A 23103-nucleotide genomic window follows, 5' to 3' on the forward strand; every position below is an offset into this window, starting at 1 on the left:
TGTAAAAGGAGTAATACACAACTTGGGGGCGGGAGAGCTTCCATGTGGAAATCAGGAGTAGACTGAAATCTGCTGTTAGAAAGCATATGCCTGTAACATGGGTTTCCTCAAGTTAATCATTTACAGACAGAACAAGAGATAGAGCAATCTACCATATCTGACATACAAGCCTCCAGACTTGCTAGATTTTGGAAACATAAGTCAATGTCAGTAGAGCTGTTTTATTTTACTCTTTTTCAGAATACTGCTTAACATTTCCTCAGCTAGATCAGGTTAATATTACACTCTGCAAAACGATTCAAGTCTTCACCTAAAAGAACTATAATTGAGAATGCTGTAAGTATTTTTTTAGCTATGCAGATAATCATATTTTTAGGAGTATATCTGCAGGTGTTCCCATTCATAACAGAGAAATACAGGAAAAATTGGAGGAAATAACATTGGGAGATAAAAAAAATTAAAAATTAACATTTAATGTTAATTGATTTCCAGTGCAAATCCACTTGCACGGCAACAAACATAGAATGATAGAATTGCTTAGGTTGGAAGTCATCAAGTCCAACAAAATGAACATATCCCAGAGTAAGAAACCAGATGAGGTTCAACAAAAGCAAGTGTGGAGTCTTACACCTAGGGAGGAATAATTGCATGCACCAGTACAGGCTGGGGGATGAGCTGCTGGAGAGGAGCTCTGCAGAGAGGGACCTGGGCGTCCTGGTGGCCATGAGCCAGCAGTGTGCCCTTGTGGCCAAAAAGGCCAATGGCATCTGGGGTGCATTAAAAATATCTGGAATATCTGGAGATGTTCAAGACCTGCCTGGACGCCTACCTGTGTGACCTGGTGTAGGGAACCTGCTTTGGCAGGGGGTTGGTCTCCATGATCTCTAGAGGTCCTTTCCAACCCCTACAATTCTGTGATTCTGTGAACGCTTTTAGAAAAACTAGAAAGCAAGGAATGACATAGGAATGACTTTATTTCCTCATTAGAAAATGAAACCAGAAAAACAGGAAAAGTGTCAGACTGACACTACAAAATTAAAGAGGAAGAGATTTTATAAATTCTATGGTCTCCCTAAAAAGCATTTCAGAATTTCAGTTAAGGATTAAGACTTAAGAAAAATTCAAAACAAGTTAGTACCTATTTCAAAAACACTGCAATTTATTATTATTATTATTATTATTATTATTATTATTATTATTATTATTATTATTTTAAGATTCAACTATGAAAAAGGGAAATATGAAGAAAACACGTGGGCCTATGATGAGCTGGTTTTGCAAACTCTGAATTGTACCAAACTCAGTTTTCCCTTTCTTTTTCTGGCACAATTAACCAATCTTGCAGTCTCTGGAAAAGGAATTGCAGTAAACCTCAAAGAAAGGATGATGAACCTTGGAAAAAAAAAAAAAAAACCAACAAAAAAACCACCTTCAGATCAATGATTATCTAGAACCCAAAGCCTCCCGATTCCTGAGCACATATGTACTGAAAAGCCACTGTTAAACACACTGCAATTTCCAGAAGCAATTTTTAGACTCTGGCCTAGGGAGGGAACGTGACTTTGAGGCCAGTGACGAAAGAAGGTTCTTTCTTAGCCAAGAAATGACCAAGTGTCACTTCTTATCTTTGTAGCAATTTCTGACTAGTTTTCAGGCAAATATTCAAAGGAAAGCAAGCTTATGGTATTGTGTGTGCCTATCCACTTGCAAGGCCCTCTTTAATTAAACACTGGCTCAAGAATTTCACCTGAAAGTTGCCTCTAGTCTCAAGCAGAATTAAACTTCTGCAAATTTCAGTAAGGAAAAGAAAATGCTGCCAGATGAGAAGAAAGAATCAAATTAAAGGCCCCGTTCCATGAAGGGCAGCAGTAGGACCCCAGCAGCAATCCTGTCACTGACACCACTGGTCTCACACAGGCACTGACTCACCAGCACAAAGGCGCCTCAGGCCCAGGCCCTGTTCCTGAATGTCTTGAGTTTGCACATGAATTTAACTGAACAACAGAACTGTTTGAGTTGGGAGGGACTTTTAGTGACCATCAAGGGTGCAATGAAGAGGGACACCCACAGCTCCATCAGGTGCTCTGTGCCCCTCCAACCTGACCTTGAAGATCCCCAGAACCTGTTCCAGTGACTCGCTACCCTTACTCATAAAACAAAACAAAACAAAACAACAACCTTCCCCTTATATCCAGCTCCCCTCTTTTAGCTTGAAACCTTTTCCCCTCGTCCTATCACAACAGATCCTGCTGAAGTGTCTGTCCCCTCCTTTAGATAGTGAAAGGCCGCTCTGATATCTCCCAGGCCCTTCTCTTCTCAGAATATTCCTTGAATAAAGCAGTATCATTCCTGCTATCTTTCTGCAGAACTGTCTCCAGGTGATATGTACTGCGTGTGACCACAGAAAGCCTACCTGATGTGCATGTGTCTGCTTAACTCTGTTGTAGGATCCTGTCTTGTCTTAACTACAAGATGAACAATAAGCTCTTCAAACTTGCAAGGCGGCAGAAAAATCAGGATCTAAAAGCATGGAGGGAATTTAAATTTCATCCACGAAGTGCAAAAGATTCTCAGGTGCTTGTGGTTTTAGATGAGTGTTGGAGTATCAAGACTCCCACGTTCTCCTTCCTCCCAAGTTTGGGTGACTGCATCCCTTTGCAGATGTGGACTCAGCACGTTGCTAGGCTGCCAGGACTGCCAGGCAGCAAATCAGAGCACGCAGATGTAAGTCACGCTTCCAGCACAACGCATCGAGCATGTTTTATTGGTAAGGAATCAATAATCTACATTGCTATAATCAAATGTAAAATGTGACCGTATTTCTCCTAGGGGGAAGAAAAAATAAAAGAAACCTGTAAATCATCCTTACCGCCCTCTCAGAGTAAAACTTACACACCCATTCTTCAATTTGTTATAAAATCAAATTTCAATATTAATGAACAAAGCCACTCACATTGCACAACATGTAATTAAAATTCCTACTATTTCTTTTGGAGCTCCTTCTATTCATTGCTTCACCAAATTATTAAAACAAAGCAGTTACTATGGCAACTAATTCATTCTCTGCATTATTATATTGTTTCTAAACATCAGTCTAGTCATTCTGACTTGCATGCCCTAAATTCCAGTTGGAAATTCTGAACTTTTGTCTTGTCAGAAAAGCCTTTCACAATCTATGCATTCATGTAGATAAGGATAGCAAGAGCGCAGCTGCTTTTGTTTACTGCAAGAAGAAATAACTGTTACTAAATTATGTGAGTTTGATAAATTGATGATGCCTCCATGCAAGTGTGGAGCAGCACTCGGGGAACGAGCATGGGACTTTGTGGAGCACTGCACAAACATGACCATCTGCAGGTTAGATAAACTAACAACAGCAACAAGCAATGACTGGCAGATGTTGTAGAAGCTGAGTAACACCTGCCTCAGTGGTGGCAGATACCCAGCAAACGCATGGGTAACACTCATCCAACCAGCAAAAGAAAATGAATGGCAAGAGACAAGAAATAGAAATTAAATTACGTGGGAAAAAAGTTCTTTTAGCATTTAATAAAATCATTTATTTAAACCTGCATGCTTTGACAAAAAGAAACGTGCATTGTATGTTAACACATTCTTCCTAATTATCCATTAACAGAAGTCTTATACTATTTGTATTTGAGCATCATCTCTGCACAAGGAAACCTGAGCAATACAAGTAGAACCAAAAGAGTCACGTCTTTCCTCATCACATTTGCTGTGCTTCCAACCTGCTCTGTAATTTTGATTGGTTATTTGGGTGCATCTTCAGTTAATTGGCAGAATGGGAGGTTTAAAAAATTGCATAGGATGCTACCTGAAAAATAAGGGCTAGGAGAAAAAGGAAACATAATTTTAAGCAACTTACTCCTGGACAGAAAGAGAGAAAAAAAAAACAACACTTTTAGTCACCGTAAGAAATTCAAACTTAATATTTAATTCTCACAGGTAAGGACAGAGGAAGGAACCATCTAATTTTTGTGCCCAAGCAGGGTACAGAACTGCTGCTCTGATCTCCAGCAGTACCAGTGGGTATGCTTTTGGCTGTTCCAAACACAAGGCAGGTCAGATGGCAAAGCTTTGAGTTTTAAACCAATTTCAAAAGCACTGCAGCCTGCTGTTACTTCTACCACAGCACCTAGAAAAGTGTCCTACAAGTTAAGCAGAGGGTCTGGACTCCAGATGAGCTGCCCATCATATCACAAGGGCTTCTCTAAGGAGAAGAAATACCTATAGAACCCTTCCCCTGGCAGAGGCTGCCTCCAGCTTTCACAGAATGGCCAGGGTTGGAAGGGACCTCAAGGATGATGAATCTCCAGCCCCTCTTTGGACAAGCCGTGCCCAAGGAAGGCTGCCTCCCAAGGAAGCAGCCACAGATGCCTCAGAACCAGAAGTCTGTCACCACTTCTTATTTCTCATCTCCAGTCGTGAATCGCGCTCCCACCCTGACTGCACTATGGGAGGAAAAAAAATAAAATCCCTCTTTGCATCTCACACTGTGCTTCCCTAAGGATGGGAATTGCCTCTGTGGGAGCTGAACACGTCTGCTTTAATTAGATGACTATTTAAATTTTTCAGCATGTTTACCAGACATTTAATCTTTGTACAGCTCTCTCTCATTCAATTTTCCAAACGAGGGTGTAAAGCTGTGTATAAACCTAGGGCTTCTAAAGCATCTTCCCTGACCCCGGGCAGCAGTAAGTATGTATTACCATCAAGCACTTCAACTTCTGATGCTTTGGAAAGTTCTACCAGGCACTCATGTGCACTGCATACAAGCTAAATATCTAGTCCTAAAGGTCTTTTTTAATTCTCTGAGGATTATTTAGATTTAGACAACTAGGTGTGGCTAAATAGTAGGTTCTAATTCAAACACATATGATATTAAAATTATAACAATTACAGCCCTGTGAGTTGTGAGTTTCAAGCTGTGTTGTGTTTTTACCATATTTAAACAATATCAGTCTTGTTATTGAAATGTTTAAACATACTTAAATGTTTAAGTAACACTATTTTGACTGAAGTGGGCACAAAGGAAAGCTGGGGAGGGACTTTTTATAAGGGCATGGAGCAACAGGATGAGGTGAGATGGTTTTAAGCTGAAAGAAGGTAGGTTTAGACAAGATATGAGGAAGAAGTTCTTTACTGTGAGGGTGGTGAGAAACTGGAACAGGCTGCCCAGAGAGGTTGTGGATACCTCCATTCTGGAAGCATTCAAGGCCAGGCTGGATGGGGCTGTGAGCTGGTCTAGTGGGAGGTGTCCCTGCCTATAGCAGGGGGTTGGCACAAGATGATCTTAAAGGTCCCTTCCAACCCAAACCATTCTGTGATTCTATGACTGATCACTGCTGGTAAGAAGTGCTCTGTCTACATCATAACTGAACTTTGCTTTAACAGGTAATATTTTTATTGCCATACACCAATGAAAATATAACTCTACAGGTGGAATATGTAATGCTGGGCACAGCAAAAACACAGCTTTTCTTTAAAAAAAAAAAATCAAAATTTAAGATCAGTGACATTATTTTTAGTAAAATTTAAAAATTTCCTCTAGAATTCCCCTCTCCCCATACCCTCCACCCATGTTTTCTTGTTAAGATAATGCTTTTCATTAGCAGCTACTGTTCAGCATCATTTAGGGCAGAATGGGCTTTTAAGTTAATTTCTTTCCATACAGTTTGCACTGTTACCAGTAACACCTTTGTAGCATTGCTAAAGCTTAAGTGCATGCAAATTCAAAAGCTGTTTGGGTACCACATAATGAAGACTGAATTACAAAGGCAAGTTGCAGCAGCAATCCAAAAGAACACCAACAACCTTCCCAAATAAATACTGAGTATGAAGAATAAAAAGGCAACCTGAGCCTGTCCACAAGTAGTTCAATTCTAGCTGTTCCAACAGAAGGGATGGGTTTGCACTGGGATGAACATATCCCAAATACACAGGTATACAAACAGTCACAGACAAGCTTCTTATATGGCTATTCATGGTAGCATCTTTTTCAGTTCATTGATTTCTTAGTCCATAGAACTCCCTCCTGCTCCTTGAAGACAACACTCATATAAAGGTTAAACATGTTACCTCTCTATTTCAAGCTCACAGAAGTATTTTCAAAGTTCTTACATGCAGAACACATAAAAACAGATCAATTGTTCTGAACACCCTCTGGTGATGAACAAGAACATACACATTTTTCCTTCAAGACACTAAAATCTGAAAGTAACTTGGGTTATTCATAGAATATTCTGCTTGTGTTATTCATAGACATCTCTGCTTGCTTACACGCTTTCATTAGTTACAGCTGAAAGCTTTGATGGCTATTCCCGCAGAAAGGTTTTGCTAGCTGTTACTACCTGATTCCTCATTTAATTTCTACCAGATTGCTAAGGAAATAGGGAATTTTCTCCAGTTCAAAGTCCTTATTTATTTGCTAAAGGCACTTTGGGCTCGAAAAGCTCATTTTTGGTGAAGGTTAATTGGTACTTCATGACAGAGCAGCTTTCATTTGGGAAACAACAAACAATAAAATATTAGGAATCTTTTAGCTCCCTCTGCTGCCCTAATCCTTCAGTAAGCTTTCTTCTGGAGTCTGTGAAGAGACAAGAAGCAGCGAAGCATCCCATCATTCTCCTTTTAAGCGGGCTGTTCAGTATGGCCTGGCACTCTGAGCAGAACGCATAAAGAAAAGCATATAAAGTGCTGTGTGATGTACAAAGGTCTGCAGTTGTATTACTTCCCTTTGTTCTCCAATACCTGCAGCAAGTCAACCATGAACATCTTCAAATCTGGATATTGGTTAAGAAGATTTATAGCTAGCTTTCCAAAGAAAACAACACCTGCAGTATACACTTATGTAAGAAAGTGCTGAAGAGTACTCAACACCTTGGAACATTCATTCCTCTTTCCTTTTCTTTACAGATTAAGATACGCACTACACACCAGCTTCAGCAAAATTCCTTTCCATACAGGCAGAACCCTGGCCAGGCAGGCCACTGCTGTCATTCATACCCAGAAAACTGCCCAATTTCACAACTGCAGTGAGCAAAGTCACAGCTCAGGTACACCAGATGGGCATGTGGTCATGCCCGTCAGCAGTGGTCATGGTGTACTGTGTGCCATTTGGCAACCTGCTGCTTTCACATGGTAAGAAGTTAGGCTCTCTGCTACAAGCACAAGAAAAATCTGGAATCAGAATGAAGCTTTAAAATTTTTGGTCACTCTGTATTTCAAGACTTGTTCAGAAATATGGAACAAAAACAAGGTTCTGTTCATACCTGGAGTCATCAATGCACCACATCAACTATGAAGGAAAGATGCATCCTACCAGATCTCATACTGTACAGCAGCACAAACAGAAAGAGGTGCTTTAAGAACACATCTTTTCTGATAGGGACAGAAAACCTCGTCTGCATCCTTGAAAAGAAACTACTCCTTTATCATGCACTTTTCTGTCCTTTAAAGATCACAATGTTCAGTTACTTGCCAGTAATCAGACTTCCCTGAATAAAGGCCATCCTTCATAAGAGCAAAGGATGAGAGATTTTATCTGAAGTTTCAGAAACACATGCCATTAATATGCAATTTCTTTTTCAATTTAGGAGCCCCATTCAACTCTTCCTCTTTCCTTAGGTAATAAAGCCACGCTGTTAAAACCACTATAACACATTCCAAGCTTTCTTCTGGGCACTTAAAGGAAGAGGCAACCTGTGCAGAAAGCTGTTAAGCTGTATACCAATGCTTCAGAGAAAAGAAAAAGGCTCATAAGGATTGCTGAGAAGCTTTGGATGTGCAAGGATGTCTTTTTTCTTCCAAAATCTGAACTAGAAAACCACGTCATATCTGTAGGGGGTAATGCAGGGTCTTCACAGACCCGCTGGACATGCACCATTGGTATTTTCTCTATGTACCTGGTGTCTGCAAATAATTTTTTCTGTTTCAAGCTATCGAACCAGAAAAATCAATCTCACAATTTTGCAGCTACATTTCCAGTGCTGTGCTGTAGTTGTTTAATCACTAATACTCATGTCACCAAACAAGACAAAATAGAAGGAAACCTCTTTCACCTCCCAGGTCCAACGATACCTTTGATTCCTAAAGCTCAGAAACACACTGAAAGCAGAGGTGCCAACCAACACATACAATATATTTTACAAAGCACTCTGTTCAGAGAACACTCACTGCATTACGTTTGCCAAGCCTTGTTCACAGAAGATTCAGATGTAGCAGAACTGTCCTCACGCTGCAGCCACCTCCCATTGCTTTCCTACCTCATCTGTTAGCTCCTAGCAAACCACCAGGTCACACATCCCCAAGGTAACTTCCAAGCAACGGTCGGTAAAATATGCACACACTTAATTAAGGATTTTGAGAATATAAGCAAATACACAGCATTGTTTACAGATCTGTTACAATGCGAAGTGCAATAATACCTTAATTAGAGATAACAACATTTCAAAATGCCAGAAACATTCAGATTTTTTCAGATTACTCAGAAAATGAACACATTTTATTTTTGCACTGTGACACTTCCAACTGTTCTGCCAAATGTATACTGCTATAATTATGCTTTGCAATCATCAGCTTCACTGGAGAGGGGGACAAAGAACAATATAATCAGTAACTAATAACTATATATAATCAGTAACTAATAACTAACATCTTTCACATGCCTTGTTACTATTTTTCTGCAAGAGAAGAAGCCTAAAAGCTACTTTATTGACTGTGAACAAGTCTAATATTAGCATCTCAGTCTGTCCAGGACCATGCTGTTATGCCAAAGCAGACTTCACAGCTACCAGTGGAAGCTGAAAACCACAGTTTTGTATCTGGCTTCTTCAAGGGACAGTCTGACTGCCATTATTTAAGTAATGCCAGTATATAGAACTATAAAAGCAGGGAGGACAGAGCACAGTTGAATAGCACCTTTTGGAGACAACACATGCAAGAACATGGCACACTGTTCAAATAAGAGGAAAAAAAAGCCCTGAAAATAGCTTCAGGATGAAAGGCAAATATTCAATTTCATATTTAAGAAACCACTGAAGGGAATCATAGGTACCTCGGAGACAAAAATTTCTTACACAACTACATTAAAAGAGAACTAATTGCTCCCAGAGTAATAGGGTCAGATTTTTTTCTCCGCTGAGTATTAAGTGAAATTTAGCAGTAGCACTCCCAGTCCATCGTTAACTTGGGATAACAGTAAATCCAGTGCTGCCTATTCAATTTGTTGCTTAATTTGCATGATTCGTTACTGTAAGTGAGTGTGCAAATTGCAGAAAGCCATTGGAAAACAGTTCAACTGGCAGAGCACTCAGCATACACAGCCCTGTAACACAGGAGCGTTTCTGGCTATCCATTAACTGCACAGAACAAGCTGTGTGCAGCCCTGTGCACATGTTCACAGCGCAAAAAATCTCATTTTGGGAATCAGACCCACACCATTCAATTTTTAGGAACTGCATTTCAACTCACTATCACCCCCCTTAAGCAGTGAGACAAACAGTAATGAAATGTGGTGCGTCACAACACTGCTGGCATCTCTTTATAGATGCAATAACACATGAACGTCTGCTCATCACAAGTTTTTATGTTAAACTATTTTAAAATACACATATAAACAGCAGCAGCAGTAATTAGTAAACCGCCACTACCTGCTTTTAGTGAGCTTGCAATGAAATGCATCTTAAAAATAATTCCTTTCTGAGCCAAAAGGTTGAGAAAGAAGAAAGCTGTACGGGAACTGCTGAACAAAAAAAAGCTGACAGAGAAGATAAGCCACCTTTAATAGCTGTACAGCTCATTAAGTTTCCTGAGCTTTAAAAAAACATTACGCATCCTCCTAAAATATAAAATATTTAGGTTGTGTCTAGGAAGTACAGGCAGAGAACTCTGATTTTTCAACCTGAACAGGACCACATATAGAGAACAGCTTTTCTAAAAACAAACCAGCCCCCTCATTTTTATCCTACGTTACACACTGGCATGGATACTGATCTAACAACATCAGCCAGAGAGATGTTTATAAACCTCTAAGAACATTTGGAAATTTGAACGCACAGACTCTCAGGAGCAGAATACAGATCTGACATTTTACAGAGCCAAATTGAATTCCTGTAACCAGAACACTTTAAGCATTTTTCCATATCCATTTTTTCTTCCCCTCTTCTCTTGTTCACCCTCCTCCTAGTCTTCCTACTCTGCTGTTCCAAAACAGCATTTAAATGGGATTAGGAAGTCAAAGTGGCTAAAAAACTTTGTTCCTGCTTTATTTTTCAACTGCATCAATTCCCTACAATGCATGGCTGCACAGATAGATTCTACCAGTAGGATGCAGTGAATTGTGCAAGGCTGGGAAAACAAGCCACACAAATGGCTGTGATTAAACAGTGTCACAACATGTGAACACACAGCCTGAGGGAAGCTGCTGCTGCTTTATACAGTCACAGGGCCTAACGGTCTGCCACCTCCACCCCTTACAGCATTCTTTGCCACATCATCACAACTAATTTCTCTTAAGTCATCCAACTGATGACTATAATGATCTTAACAGGAGGGTGGAGTTCAGTTCAGCTGTGGGTGCCACCAGAAGGGACAGGTTTCTCTGTCCCCTCTCACTTCCGCCTCCTCATGGTTTGCTAATTCAGCTCACATTAAAATAGGCAAAAAAGAAATAAATAATAAAATAAAAAGAAAGTTGAATATATACCTTTAAGTTTTCTTGTGGGGTCAGACACAGAGACTCTAGACCAGGGACCAAAGGATGAACAGCACAAAGCACTGCAGCATCTCACCCATAGATGACTTCCAGCTGATCCTACTGAATTGCCCAGAAGGAGGGACATCCTTCCCAGTTTCCCACCCTCAACAGCCAGCTCTCCAATTCTTCATGAGCAGATAAAGCTGACCACTTGGCCAATCAGTCAAGTAGCAACATAAGACTGATTTAAATCAAGTACTTGGGGTGACCTTAGCCACTTTTTGTTGAGACTACATCACATATGAAATTGTACCCTCTGATACTCTGATGAAATGCCTTTCTCTGGCTTTGTCGGGGGGAATTGTCCCTGTGCCCCTCACTCCTCCTTTCCAACTGTCCCTTCAATGCAACTCTTGAATCAGCTGTGACCTGGACTGAGGAATTCAGCTAGATGGAAAATTCACAAACAGAATATTTCATTTTTAGTATTGGTCCTCTTCCAGCCTAACTCATTATATGGGTACACTCATATTGACACAAAGAAAGGGGGGGGAAAAAGGAGGATACAAGCAAGCTGTCAGTGACTGCTTACACCAAACACAGCTGCTAGAGAAATGTCTCATGACTAATGCCGAGAGAAGCAAACGCTTCAAATGCAGTTTATTTCTTCAGTATTAGGCAAGATGCAAAGACTACACATCCAGCAGTCTGTACACTTACTCCAGTTGTACCAAAATGGGTTTGGTAAAGAAACTGATAGATCCCTTTCAAGAAGAAACAAACATTTAGTATAAAAAATCATGTAGCCTCAATCATTCATGTGCATTGTTCAAAATAATACAACTTATTCCTCAACCTGTTTTCACATCAAATCTAAAAGAAAACAAAGAATACCAGGAACAATTCAGACAATTGTGATTCAAGATTAATTGACTGACGCAAGTGATTCCACTCCTTTCACAAGTTCTCAGTATTTTTATTAACATTCATTAAGTTTGGGGTCTTCTGAGATTTTTTTTTCTTTATTTTCTTTTCCATTTGCTCACTAAGACCAGATACAGGCTCTTAAATCAATCTATATGAAGCATATCTGTAGATAAAGACCCTAGAGAGGATTATGTGGTCTCCTTATCCTTTTGTGGTTGTTATTTTATATAAACCCACAAACTTTCACAACGTCTTGGCAGAATGTTGTAAAATGCTGAGCTGAAAGGAAACGGAATTGGACAACAGGACGGAGCTCCCACACTTTGCTTTTATTCATCAAAACCAACACCTCTACAAAGTTAACAGAATTTCGACAGGAAAAGCAACTCAATTAAAAAAATACACGGAATGACCAAACGAGCAGAGTTCCAACCTCCAGAAATATTTATAATCCACTAAATGAATGAAACCTTAGAAATTGAAATATCCAACCTTCAAAGATGCGATCCAGCCGTTGCCGCTTCACTTTGTGTTTGTCCATGAGAGACATAAGAGGGGAAGCTCAGAGAACGTCTCCACACAGTTTGATGATGGACTTCAAGTCAGCCACAAATCAGAAATGTTTTCTGCCTTTTATAAACTTTGTTTTTTTCACCTGTGAATAGAAAGACAGATTTCATAAAGATTGGTTTTTTTTCACCCCGCCCAAAAATAGTGCCCTATATATGCATTAAAAAAAAAAGAAAAAAAACATTCCAAGTTCCTAAACATACTTGGCCACCTGAGATTTCACAATAAGCTTCCCCATAGGAACGCATCATTCTTTCGCATCATAACACAGCAATCAAGAAAACACTCCTCCCATGCTTAACTGCAAAGATTTTGATGTTAAAATAAATTAGAACTTGACACTGGGAAAGAAGAAGAAAAGAAACATGTAACTGAAGATGTGCAGCCCAGTGACAACACAGACTGCCGACATCTATATCAAGCAAATGGTATTTAAAACAGCTTCATGCATGACTAAGCAAGCTCTTTGGCAGCACACACAACTAAGCACTTTTCAGATCCCGTGTAGCTGGGCAAGACAGCAGAAGGGTAGCACAACACACAGCCTGCAGGAAGGGGGTGGGGAGAGGAGAAACATCCCTCCACAAGATTCTCATCAAAATGGTAGATTGTAAATAAAACACACAGGAGCAAGTGAACAGCTAAAGCTATTGAGATCCTTGCAAAAGCATAACAAGAGCACTGCATCTGTCCCTCGCAAGGATTTCAGTGGGCACTGAGAACCACGCTCGTATTACAAGCATGGTGCATATAAACTGAGCCAAATAATCCATTTCCCCCTTTCCTTTTATTCCTGCCCAAGAGCCTTCAATATCAGTAGTGAACATTACATGGCCTTGAAAGTGATCGAACGTAGAAATCTCCTTGTTTCTTTCTAGATGCTAATTTTTTCTCCAAACAAACACATGCACATTTCATCAACATCTTACAAAGACTCATGCTCTTGAGGTGAAGTGATGAAGAAAAATATTTTGAACATGAAGTACTGCACATTTGCATTAAAATAGCTATCTTCTTCCAGCCGTATTCTGCTTGCTGCTTTTGGATTTTTAAACAACGCTCCTCTCTGTGTTTATTTTCATTTGAAGATGGAGGTAATGTGCAATTTTCATCATGCTTTTATCGCTTTATTCAACTTTATCCTCCCCTCCATTCTCCCTCCACCTTTTCCTTTATGCTCAAATTCAAGACTGTTCTAATGTTCTGCACAATGTCTGACTACAGCTGAACATAATCATAATGACAGAAGAAATTGATGAATAATGCTGAAAAACAAAACACTGCCATATATTAATTTTTCTGTTATAATTCCCCACATTGATTATTCCTGCAAAATACCACATCCTTCAGTATTGAACGTGGCTTGAAGATTACACAAGCATGACACCAAATCTAACACAGTTAAATGCCTTTTAAAACTAGCCGTAGCTACCTGCCTTTCCTTCAGCCAACGTGCCAAACTCGTGTCAATCCTAAACTAGCATTTATTTGCCTATTACCTCTGCTTTACAACCTACCTCCCTCGATAGACAACAGAAGAAGAATTTTAAAAAAAGAGGACAAGAAACAGAAACCAGAATATACTGAATGTTTCTAATGCTAATCTAGGTTTAAATTTTTATAGCTAATTTAATTTCCTGTCTTGTAGAAACATACATGCCTTCTGTCCTCCTTGTACTCAGTTTTGTTTATTCATTCAGCCAAAGATTTTTCCACCGTAGTCATTCTACATACAAAGCTGGCTGACAGCTGTAAAAAAGCAGCCCATCTGTAACTACTGACCTACCACTGGAAGTGCCACCAGCTGTTTTCTATCCATCTACAGTAGCTTCAAAGTGTGCCGTATAAATCAAGTAGCTTTGTTTAAAAACCTGTTTGGTTTTTTTTATCCATACCAAGATGTTGTAAGTTTCAAAAAAAAACGTGTGAACAAAAACTAAATTAACATATTAACATAGGGCTAAATGTAACCCTCCTACAATTTTATTATATTTCATGTTCTAATCCAAAAAGAAGATGATGATATGGCAAGCATTTCCCAGCAAAACAAAAACGTTATAATTACGGAGCGTTAGTTACTGCAATTACTAAACCACAACATGAATAACTGTATTTGAGAAATTCACTAAAAATACAAGCCCATTGCCAAATGAATTAAAACTCAGAGCAAAAAAAACACCAAGAAGTACTTAAGAGCACACTTCAATATTATAACTAAATGAGAATCCAAATGAACTCAGGATATATATTGATATACGTTGTCTAACTGCACATCAAGTGGTAGCTACAAAGCCATCTGAAATATCAGCGTACAGAACCTGTCTATGCAGCACAATTTTGAGATTAAATATATATCAGTGAAAAGAATATTAGAGCTTTTCTTCCAATTAAACAAATGATCCTACTCTTTGAAGATTTTTTTTTTAAGAGAATATGCCTCTGGCAATTATAGCCCGGAGCATTTAGCTCTCTCTCTAGAATGGATGAGATTTATTCTTTGAGACATCACAATAAAAGTAAAGAGAATCTTCAACATTTTTATAGCAGAGCAAACAAATCCTACAAGCTGAAAAGCGAATTTCAAGTAAGTAAAGCAACTTTGACTTAAGGCAGCATTGGTGATGGAGTAAAGGACAAACATAAAACTGTGAGTGGGAAGATTTGAAAGCAAGCCATTCAAAACCCAGGAGGTCTCTGCAAAAAGATGATGAGAAAGAAGAAAACTAAGAAATTATTTTACTTTTAAAGCTAACCAGTAGGCTACTTACACGCATGCTGGTAGGTTGAGATCACAGAATCACAGAATATCCTGAGTTAAGAGACATCTGTAAGGACTGTCGAGTCCCACTCCTGGGATGAGATGAGTTCCAAATTGCTAAAGAACTCTCATCAAGCACCAGAGGTTGCAATGCGGGATACCTTCCTTGGCTTCACTTTCATGGAGAACTTTTAGGTGAAACAAACAGTCTTTATACTTAAACTAAGTGGTGGAAGCCTAGTAAAAAAAGTGACCTGCATCACACATAATCTGTAAGGAGCCCACTTACAAAAAGACTGTGTGTAAGCTCTTCTGAGCATGGACTTTGACCCACACAGCTAGACAAGGCAAAAGACTGACTTGTACCTCTGCCTCACTATCAGCTTCCTTCACACAAAAGGATTTGTAGACTAACCCAAATATGCTGATAAAGTGTAAGAAATCCAAAACAGAAATGAAATTACAGACTGATAGATCACTAACACACTGAGAACGAAGCCATGAAGTTGCATGTAACCCTTAGGAATCTCTGTCTTCATTCAATTTAACTGCTCTAATGGACGTTCTTTGGTCTGAAACTACATTAAGTTACTGAATTATTTTCTCTTTCTACTGTCGACTTTCAAATGTATAAAAAGCTACAGCAAAAAAAGCGGGAAGTTTATTTTCAACGTTCCACTGCCGTTAGTTTCTTATGACTTCATAAATTAAATAAGTTTCCAAGACAACCCAAGCAGACTAATGCTTTGCTTCTCTCTCTCCCATCCAAATCAATAAAAGCTCTATTTTCCATGACACCTAAAAGCCTTCAAATAGCCACTCTGCACAGCCTGGAACTAAGAAGTAAATAATGAAAGTGTTCCTCGTGCTATAAATATTTAAATTATCCCAGATAACCACATACTTTGCAGCAACTGTTTGTTTTGGAGAATAAATAGGTTCCCAAGATAATAAAGATCCACCATACCTAAGACTTCATGGCAGAACAGGCAGCTCACAGCACCTTAGGCTGCTCACCATGCAGAACAACACCTTAGCAGGATGACCAATATGACAATAGTTTTCTGTTGTTTTCTTTGGTTGCTTTTTTTTTTTTAATGATTATTTATTTGATTTTCTCTTGAGTGGCTGTTTGACTGTCTAACCAGTGAAACAATCTGAAGGACTTGTAGAACTTACACTGGCTTCATGGCAGAACTTCTGCTATTCCAAACAGCAGATTCTGTACCACACCCCCTGCTCCCCCCTGTTTGCACAGGTAAAAACAAACCTCCAAACCTGTACGGATTTAAACTATCAGTTACAGCATCCTGACATCCATTTTACACACTTCTCCACAAAGCCGTAAGTCTTTCTGCAAGCCTAATTCAAAGCAGCACCCACAGAGAAGTACTAATTGCCCTACAACAATCTGTGCTTAAATTAATTATTGGTGTCCCTTAGAAATTAAGCTTCAAGTTTCAGGTTTTCCTTTCTGGCAGAAAAGGACAGTAAGTGACATACACTGAAGACAACTTAAAATGTACAATGCTGTTAACGTGAAATGGAAGTACATCTATATTGTCCAATATTTCTCTATTCCTTAACAATGTCCCTCACATTTGGCAAACGAGAGTACAGTATCAGTTTATAAACAGCAGGAAGGAAAAGGACATGGGAAGAGGCTAGGTCAGAGAAATTAGCTTAATGTTCAAATAAAGAGCTAAGATGAATTTGCTTAGTAAAGGCATCAGTTTTCTGAGGCCATGGAAGGAGATGTGGGCTCTGAGAGAGGGAAAATAAAGCATTCTGCTTTTTTTTTTTTTTTAATAAAGTTCTACAATTCATCGCTCAACACTTCCACTGCCAGTAACACAAGTACTGCTTCTGTGCAGAGTAAAACTTGGATCTGAGGATGCTACTTCTGAATGAAAGTTAGGTGGTACTCCGGTCTCACTGAAGTTCCATGGAGTATTACACCTACGCATGGAATTTAACTATGAGATTAATACTGAACTCATTTTTTTTTCTTTCTGAAGTTCAAAAGTATTCAGCAATACCTACTACTAGACATGTAAAAAACAGCAAACTCAACAAACAAAAATAGTCTGGAGAAACCTCAAATAGGAGGAAAAGAAAAAGAGACCACACACATTTCTTCAAAGCATGGCAATACTCCAACTGCTGCATCATCATTGGATGCCCTATCTGGAATAGTGCAGGACAGCTGGCCCTGCTGCTGTGCCTCTATGGAGATGCCATGACTTCCACTCAGAACTACTGCAGTATCAAACCATCACAGCATTTACAATGTACTGAAAACTACTCTTACAAAGGTCTAAGCTACATTTAGAAATAAGCATGGCCCAATGAACACAACAAGATTCACTGCCAGAAGAGAAAGTATTAAATCAGACTTCCTCTGCAAAAATGGAAGCTGTTCCATCTAGTCGTGCAAAAATGAGTATTCTTGACTGTCAGACAATTTATCTTGCCATTAAGTGTGGCTAAGGCACTTTGCCTTACCATTAGATGTCAGTACAATCTAAGAGAAACTGTACAGAGTGCTTCAAGATCAATGAAATTGTCACATGAGGGAGGAGATCACTGAAGGAGATGCCAAGAAATGTTGGACTCTACTCACAAAAAGCTGAAAATCTCAATCATAATGCTGCTGCCTAAATCTCAGCTACCTTTATATGAAAAAAGATGAAGAACCAGAAGTGCCAGTACAGGCAGTAAGTATGGTCAGAGACATGGGAGAGCTTGCTTAAAGGAGAAGAGGAAACGCTTTGGTTGAAGAAAAGCTTGGAGAAGAAAAAACTGCATGGAAAATGAAAATATAACAACATATATAAGATATGCACTGTGCTTCAATTCAATAGCTAGGGAGCACGTAATGACTACCGGAAGAAAAAAAAACAAACAAGCTTTCTCATGGAGCATTCAATTAAACTGGAAAATCTGGTATCACCAGGATGCCAAAACTTCAAGTGGTTCTTAGAAGGAATTAGTTATTTGTGGAAAACCCTTCAGTGTCCACTAGTAATGATGGCCAATATGCAAACCCAGATCAAAAATCCATAAGCAGAAAAATAATAAAAGAAAATCATCAGTGCATGCTTGTTTTGTTCTCCCACACAGTAATCACTGTGTTATATTAGCGTTTAGCTCAGCATCTAACAGCTGCTTCCAAAGGAGCAGCTTTTCATGAAGAGTAAAATCAGAACAAACATGATACTTCCTCAAATTTCCACCTGTAGTCACTGCTGGAGACAATGAGGACCTGTGGTCCCTTGTGATACATGGGCACACATTACATTCTTAGAGCTGAAATGTGTCCGTATGATTATGGCTAAAAGATACTAATGGAATCATCAATCTGAAAATCAAGATGGTTAAAGAATTGCCGGTGGCGTAGACCCACCACAGTACATAGGGTGGGTGCCCATCCCCGGAGGTGCTCAGGTTGGATAGCCCCTGGGCACCCTGAACTGGTGAGTGGCAACCCCGTCCACAGCAGGATGTTAGAACTAAGGACTTTAAGATCTCTTCCAATCATTCAATGCCATTCAATGATAAGGCTCTATGATACACGGTAAATTGATCCAACAGTGACAACTGTAACTAGTTGTTTTTGCTTAATTGTCAGTTTAGCTATGAGTTCTAGCCACTGCTTTCCTACACATGTGCCTGGAGGCTAGAAGAACCACTCATACTCTGCACAGGTGCCAACACTTCAGCTTCTTCTTGCAGCAGAGGTTTAGCTCCTTGATATTGTCCCAGAAAGTCTGATCCCATCAGACACTGGCCTCCTTAAACTCAACAGCAAATCACAGAGTACTGTGTGTGGGCCCCAGAGCAAGGCATCGCCTTGCCAGAGCGGTTCCACCAGCATCCAGGGCAGGAGAACCCTTACCTCAGGTATATCCCAGGCCCTAAGATGAAAGGAGTTGGCACCATGAGGTTTGGGTCAGCAGATTATTCATCCCTAGTGCAAACAAAGCTACTTTTCTTCAGATGGAGCTCTCCACCCTGTGAGAATGGCTCACTCTTCTTCTGTATTTGGCCTAAAATTTGAGAACAGTTTCAGAGAGTGCAGCTCATTAAAGCAAACATGATTGCTCTGCGGCACCTCTACCTCTCTTAAAAAATTATTATTTCATCAGCAGTTTTAAATATATCCAGTGAACTTTTTTTTCCCCTGTTGACATAAAGGTTTCAAATAAGGCCAAGAACACACCTAGTCAGCACACCATTAAAAACAAAGCTACCATTTTTTACCTTACTATTGGCTATTTTTTAATGTTGGGTGTAAATAATCTTTTTTTCACTACTCTGTTTTTAATCAAATTTATTTAAGTCTTTAAATAAAATGTCTTCCAAGATACAGCATAACATTTAATAATAATCAGCTGAACTTAGGGCATAAGATGATAAAATGGCATTGTTGAAAAAGAATACGGTGAAAACAGTAGTTTACTGTCACAACGGGAGGTTGTGATAGTAATTCTGTCATTAGAGGCTTTTTATGAGTTATTTATCTTCACCATAAGTTTTTTCCCAAAGCTGTTCTTCCCCTTAGTAGCATCCTCTCTCAATTATGGATCTGTCGACAAGCCAAAAATTACTTACTTCTGACAGCATATTACTGCACATGTGTGTGACTGCAGACAGATGGGAAGCATCGCTGCTAACTCAGACTTCTGGGTCATGAATAACACTTTCACACAGAGATTCAAACCAGTATTACAGAATTATAAGAGGCTACCTGACTGAGACACCTACATTTCTAGTAGAATCCCAAAGATGTTCTTAGTGTTGGAAAATTGTTGTCGACTGAGCATTTGCACTGCTATGCTTCCCACCTGCCAGAACTGCTAAAAGCCTCGTATCAGGTGCTCAGCTTCTTCAGAAAGAACGGCAAGCTGATAAACTCCCACTTAACTCAAACTGTATGGACTTCCTGAAATTATGTATCCAATTCATAATGCACCCAATTCCTGACTTTGCCTCTTATACACAGACCCCGGACCTGCAGCCAACCTTACAGTCTTCATTTCACCCCTTGCTGACTACGTAAAGCAACACGCGAGTGCACATCCCAGCACACACAGATACTGTGATACATACTGTTTTACAAAGTACTTTACAAATCCCAGATGAAAACCATTTAAAAATGTCAAATGAGAAGGTTGTTAGATCAGTGTTAAAGTAAGCGCTTTCATATTTTTTGAAGTCTAAAATGAAAGAAAATTACATTGAAAGAAGATCAATCTCTTCTCAATTTCTCTGCACAGACTGAAGAGCTGACAGACTCCCTCCCTTTTGTAGAGAGGGATGAAAGAGCCGGACAGGAGCCGTGTAAATGAGCAAAATAAAACCACAGTGACTGTGAAAGACAGCAGCGGAGCAGCTGAATGCCCACTGCAGAAAATAACTCAAAACATAACATTTCTGTGACTGGAGTAAGAAACTCAAAATTATTAAATACATTCAACGTTTTAATGCACCTGAGAAAGCATAACAGGACGTGAAGAATTAGCCCCAGCTCACGGCTATAAAAAGGGAAATGCCTCCGTTAATGAATTCTCTGGGAAGGGAAACAATTACTGTTGCATTTCATGGATCTCCATTGCTGGAAAGGATTGGAACCAGCAGGGACAAAAGATTACTTTTAACCTTTTATTGATTTATTGAGCCTTCATTTTTTCCCTCTAAAACAGACATAATCCCACATCAGAGCGGCAGGCGCACAGATTGCGTGGATGTTCCACACGTGACACCAACGCAGATCACCTGGCAGCAGCAGCCCACAGACAGCCCCATGGTTTGCAGATTAAAACTGGTGATTTAAGCAACACATCTGTTCAGTGGAAGAGAGTGGAAAGCAGAAAAGATTCTGCAAGCGGGTAGGAAATAATGCCAAAAGACATTAAGGACAGAAAGTTAGCTGAGGCCAGCCAGGTCCATTCAGAAGACGAACCGTGGGATCTGTTTTGTTTTTTCCCCCTGCCAAAAAGCTTGGAATGCTGGATTTGGGTGCACAAACAGCCAGGTGTGCCTATGTCTCTGAAAAAAAATGCTCTCTATGGGGGAAGACAATTTTTAGGATATTTTTCGTTCCACTTGAACAACAAAGTGTTTGAGCAATATTTAAATACTACTACTAGATCTCAGTTCTTCAGAATTGCTTTTCGCATCTAGCAATAATTTGAGTGAAATAAGTGTGTTTTTACTCACTACATACAATTCATGTACACCACAGGCCACATTTTAATTTACCCAGATCACTGGCCTGCGGCAATAGCAGCCCATCAATGCTATCACAACAGCAGGCCTTTTTATCCCCTTTACAAACTTTACAGTGCAAAGTTTTCCATGTAAAGACGTAGCATCTTGCATTTTCAAAGTGCACACTTGAGCAGCATTATATCAGATACAACTGACATCCTTCGTTCAAAGCCTCTTTCAGTCAGGTGAGAATTTAACAGGTTAGGAAAAAAACTTGCCTGCGTGAACCCTTGCTTACTTTGGTCCCCTGGTAAAACTACAGCTGTAGTAACACATAAGTAATATAAATAGTTTTGGTTTTGTTTTGTTTTTTCGTAAACGTTGTGCATAAGGATACATAACTCACATTTATTTCTTTTAAATCAGTCCAAATACTGAACCATCGCCTTCTCCCACTTTAATGGGGAGGCACTGGCCAGCACCTAAAAATAACAAAACGGCAATTATCAAGAGCATTTCCTCTTCATTTCCCATGAATTGGCAATGAGAAAATACTGAACTGAGAAAGTTCCACAGGATCATTAGTAACTCTCACCAGTAGATTCTCTACATTTCTTCAACACTTCTGGTATCAGTACAATTACACAACTGCTACATAAATCTTTCAGCAATCTGCGGTGTCAAAAAATTCAGTTTCTTTAACAAGCAGGTATAGGTAAATTAAGAATTAAAATAAATGCTTTTCAAGTTTGATATTAGGTGTTGGAAAAGTGTCTTTCCACATCACCAAGCAATGAGTGATAATGCAAAATAAAAGAAGAGACTAATAACTGACAGCTCCCTTTTACTCTTTTTGATTTAAGTTATGTTTTACAAACTTTGCACCTTACCCTACAGTTCTTCTGGAAAGCATGTGCATGTTTTGTAGATCAGAACCAGTTTGCAATTGTCAAGGTACAGCTACAAGAAAACTCTTCGTTCCTCTACTCAGCAGAAGAACCAACGCCCACTGAACTCCAGAAAAATACCTAGAAATACCACTACCAATTCCATCCCAGCATGGCTTTCTCATCATCAAGAAATGGTTACTAGACTAAAGGGCTCCCTGCAGTCAGAACTTCCACACCCAACAAGAGAAATTGTTTGATTAGTAATTTTTTCCATACATTTTGGTGTCAATCAGCATCTCATGACATGACATCTCATTAAGGAATTTCCAGCTACCTACACTCCCATCTCAATCACAGTAAGAGTATTTTCACACCTTACTAAATTCCATAAGCAACCTCCTATCGCAATTACAGGAATTGCTTATGTAGAAGATTGATGCTAGTGGCTAAGACCTGGTATCCTTTAAGCAATTAAGTCAGGGGAAACAAAAAATGAGAAGAGCAATTAGATGGCCTCATGCATCTGAGACTGACAGACAATTGTACACGATACTAATATATTGTAACCAATGCTAGCATACACTACCAATTTTCCTGATTAATTACATTTTGTCTATGTTCAACATTTATGCTCATCTGCTCTCTCTTTTATTCATCATTGGGAAGGTGGAGGAGAACAGCAGGGCCAGGAGAGGCTACTTCACTAAAAGAATCTACAGAACATCCTTCCCAGAGAAACAGGGGAGGTACAGGTCTTTAATTCCCCTCTTCTATTCACACACAGTTGCAAGATACAGCCTCTCTCCAGAAAGAAGACCTTAAAAATGTAGGAACTCTGTTACTTTACATTCGGAAGTCACATTTGAGAGCTGTCGAATGCTGCAGAGCAGCAACTTGCTTGTGCTTTCAGATTGACTTCAGTGCAAAACTGCTTTATTTTTACTGTAAAACAATTCTGGTATCTGCAGAAGGGGATGAACAAATTACCTTTTTGTGCAATGTATTAGGAAGATCCTAATGTCAGAAGG

The 23103-nt window shown here is 39.4% G+C and overlaps 1 protein-coding gene and 1 long non-coding RNA gene across 5 annotated transcripts in view; one reads left to right on the plus strand and one right to left on the minus strand.

Annotated features, from left to right (window-relative positions):
• The window catches only part of CTBP1 (C-terminal binding protein 1), a 221240-nt gene that overhangs the window by 154703 nt on the left and 43434 nt on the right, over positions 1-23103 (minus strand). For all 4 annotated transcript variants that reach the window (XM_052681396.1, XM_052681398.1, XM_052681397.1 and 1 more), the window contains exon 2: positions 12137-12299. In XM_052681396.1, the coding sequence (XP_052537356.1) occupies positions 12137-12194 (58 nt within the window). In that variant the 5' untranslated portion in view covers positions 12195-12299. The remainder of the gene's footprint in view (positions 1-12136; positions 12300-23103) is intronic.
• The window catches only part of LOC128079856 (uncharacterized), a 237109-nt gene that overhangs the window by 54205 nt on the left and 159801 nt on the right, over positions 1-23103 (plus strand). The gene's annotated exons all lie outside the window — the stretch shown is intronic.

The sequence above is a fragment of the Tympanuchus pallidicinctus genome, unplaced genomic scaffold, assembly GCF_026119805.1.
Source record: "Tympanuchus pallidicinctus isolate F22 unplaced genomic scaffold, pur_lepc_1.0 scaffold2, whole genome shotgun sequence".
Lineage (NCBI taxonomy): Eukaryota > Metazoa > Chordata > Aves > Galliformes > Phasianidae > Tympanuchus > Tympanuchus pallidicinctus.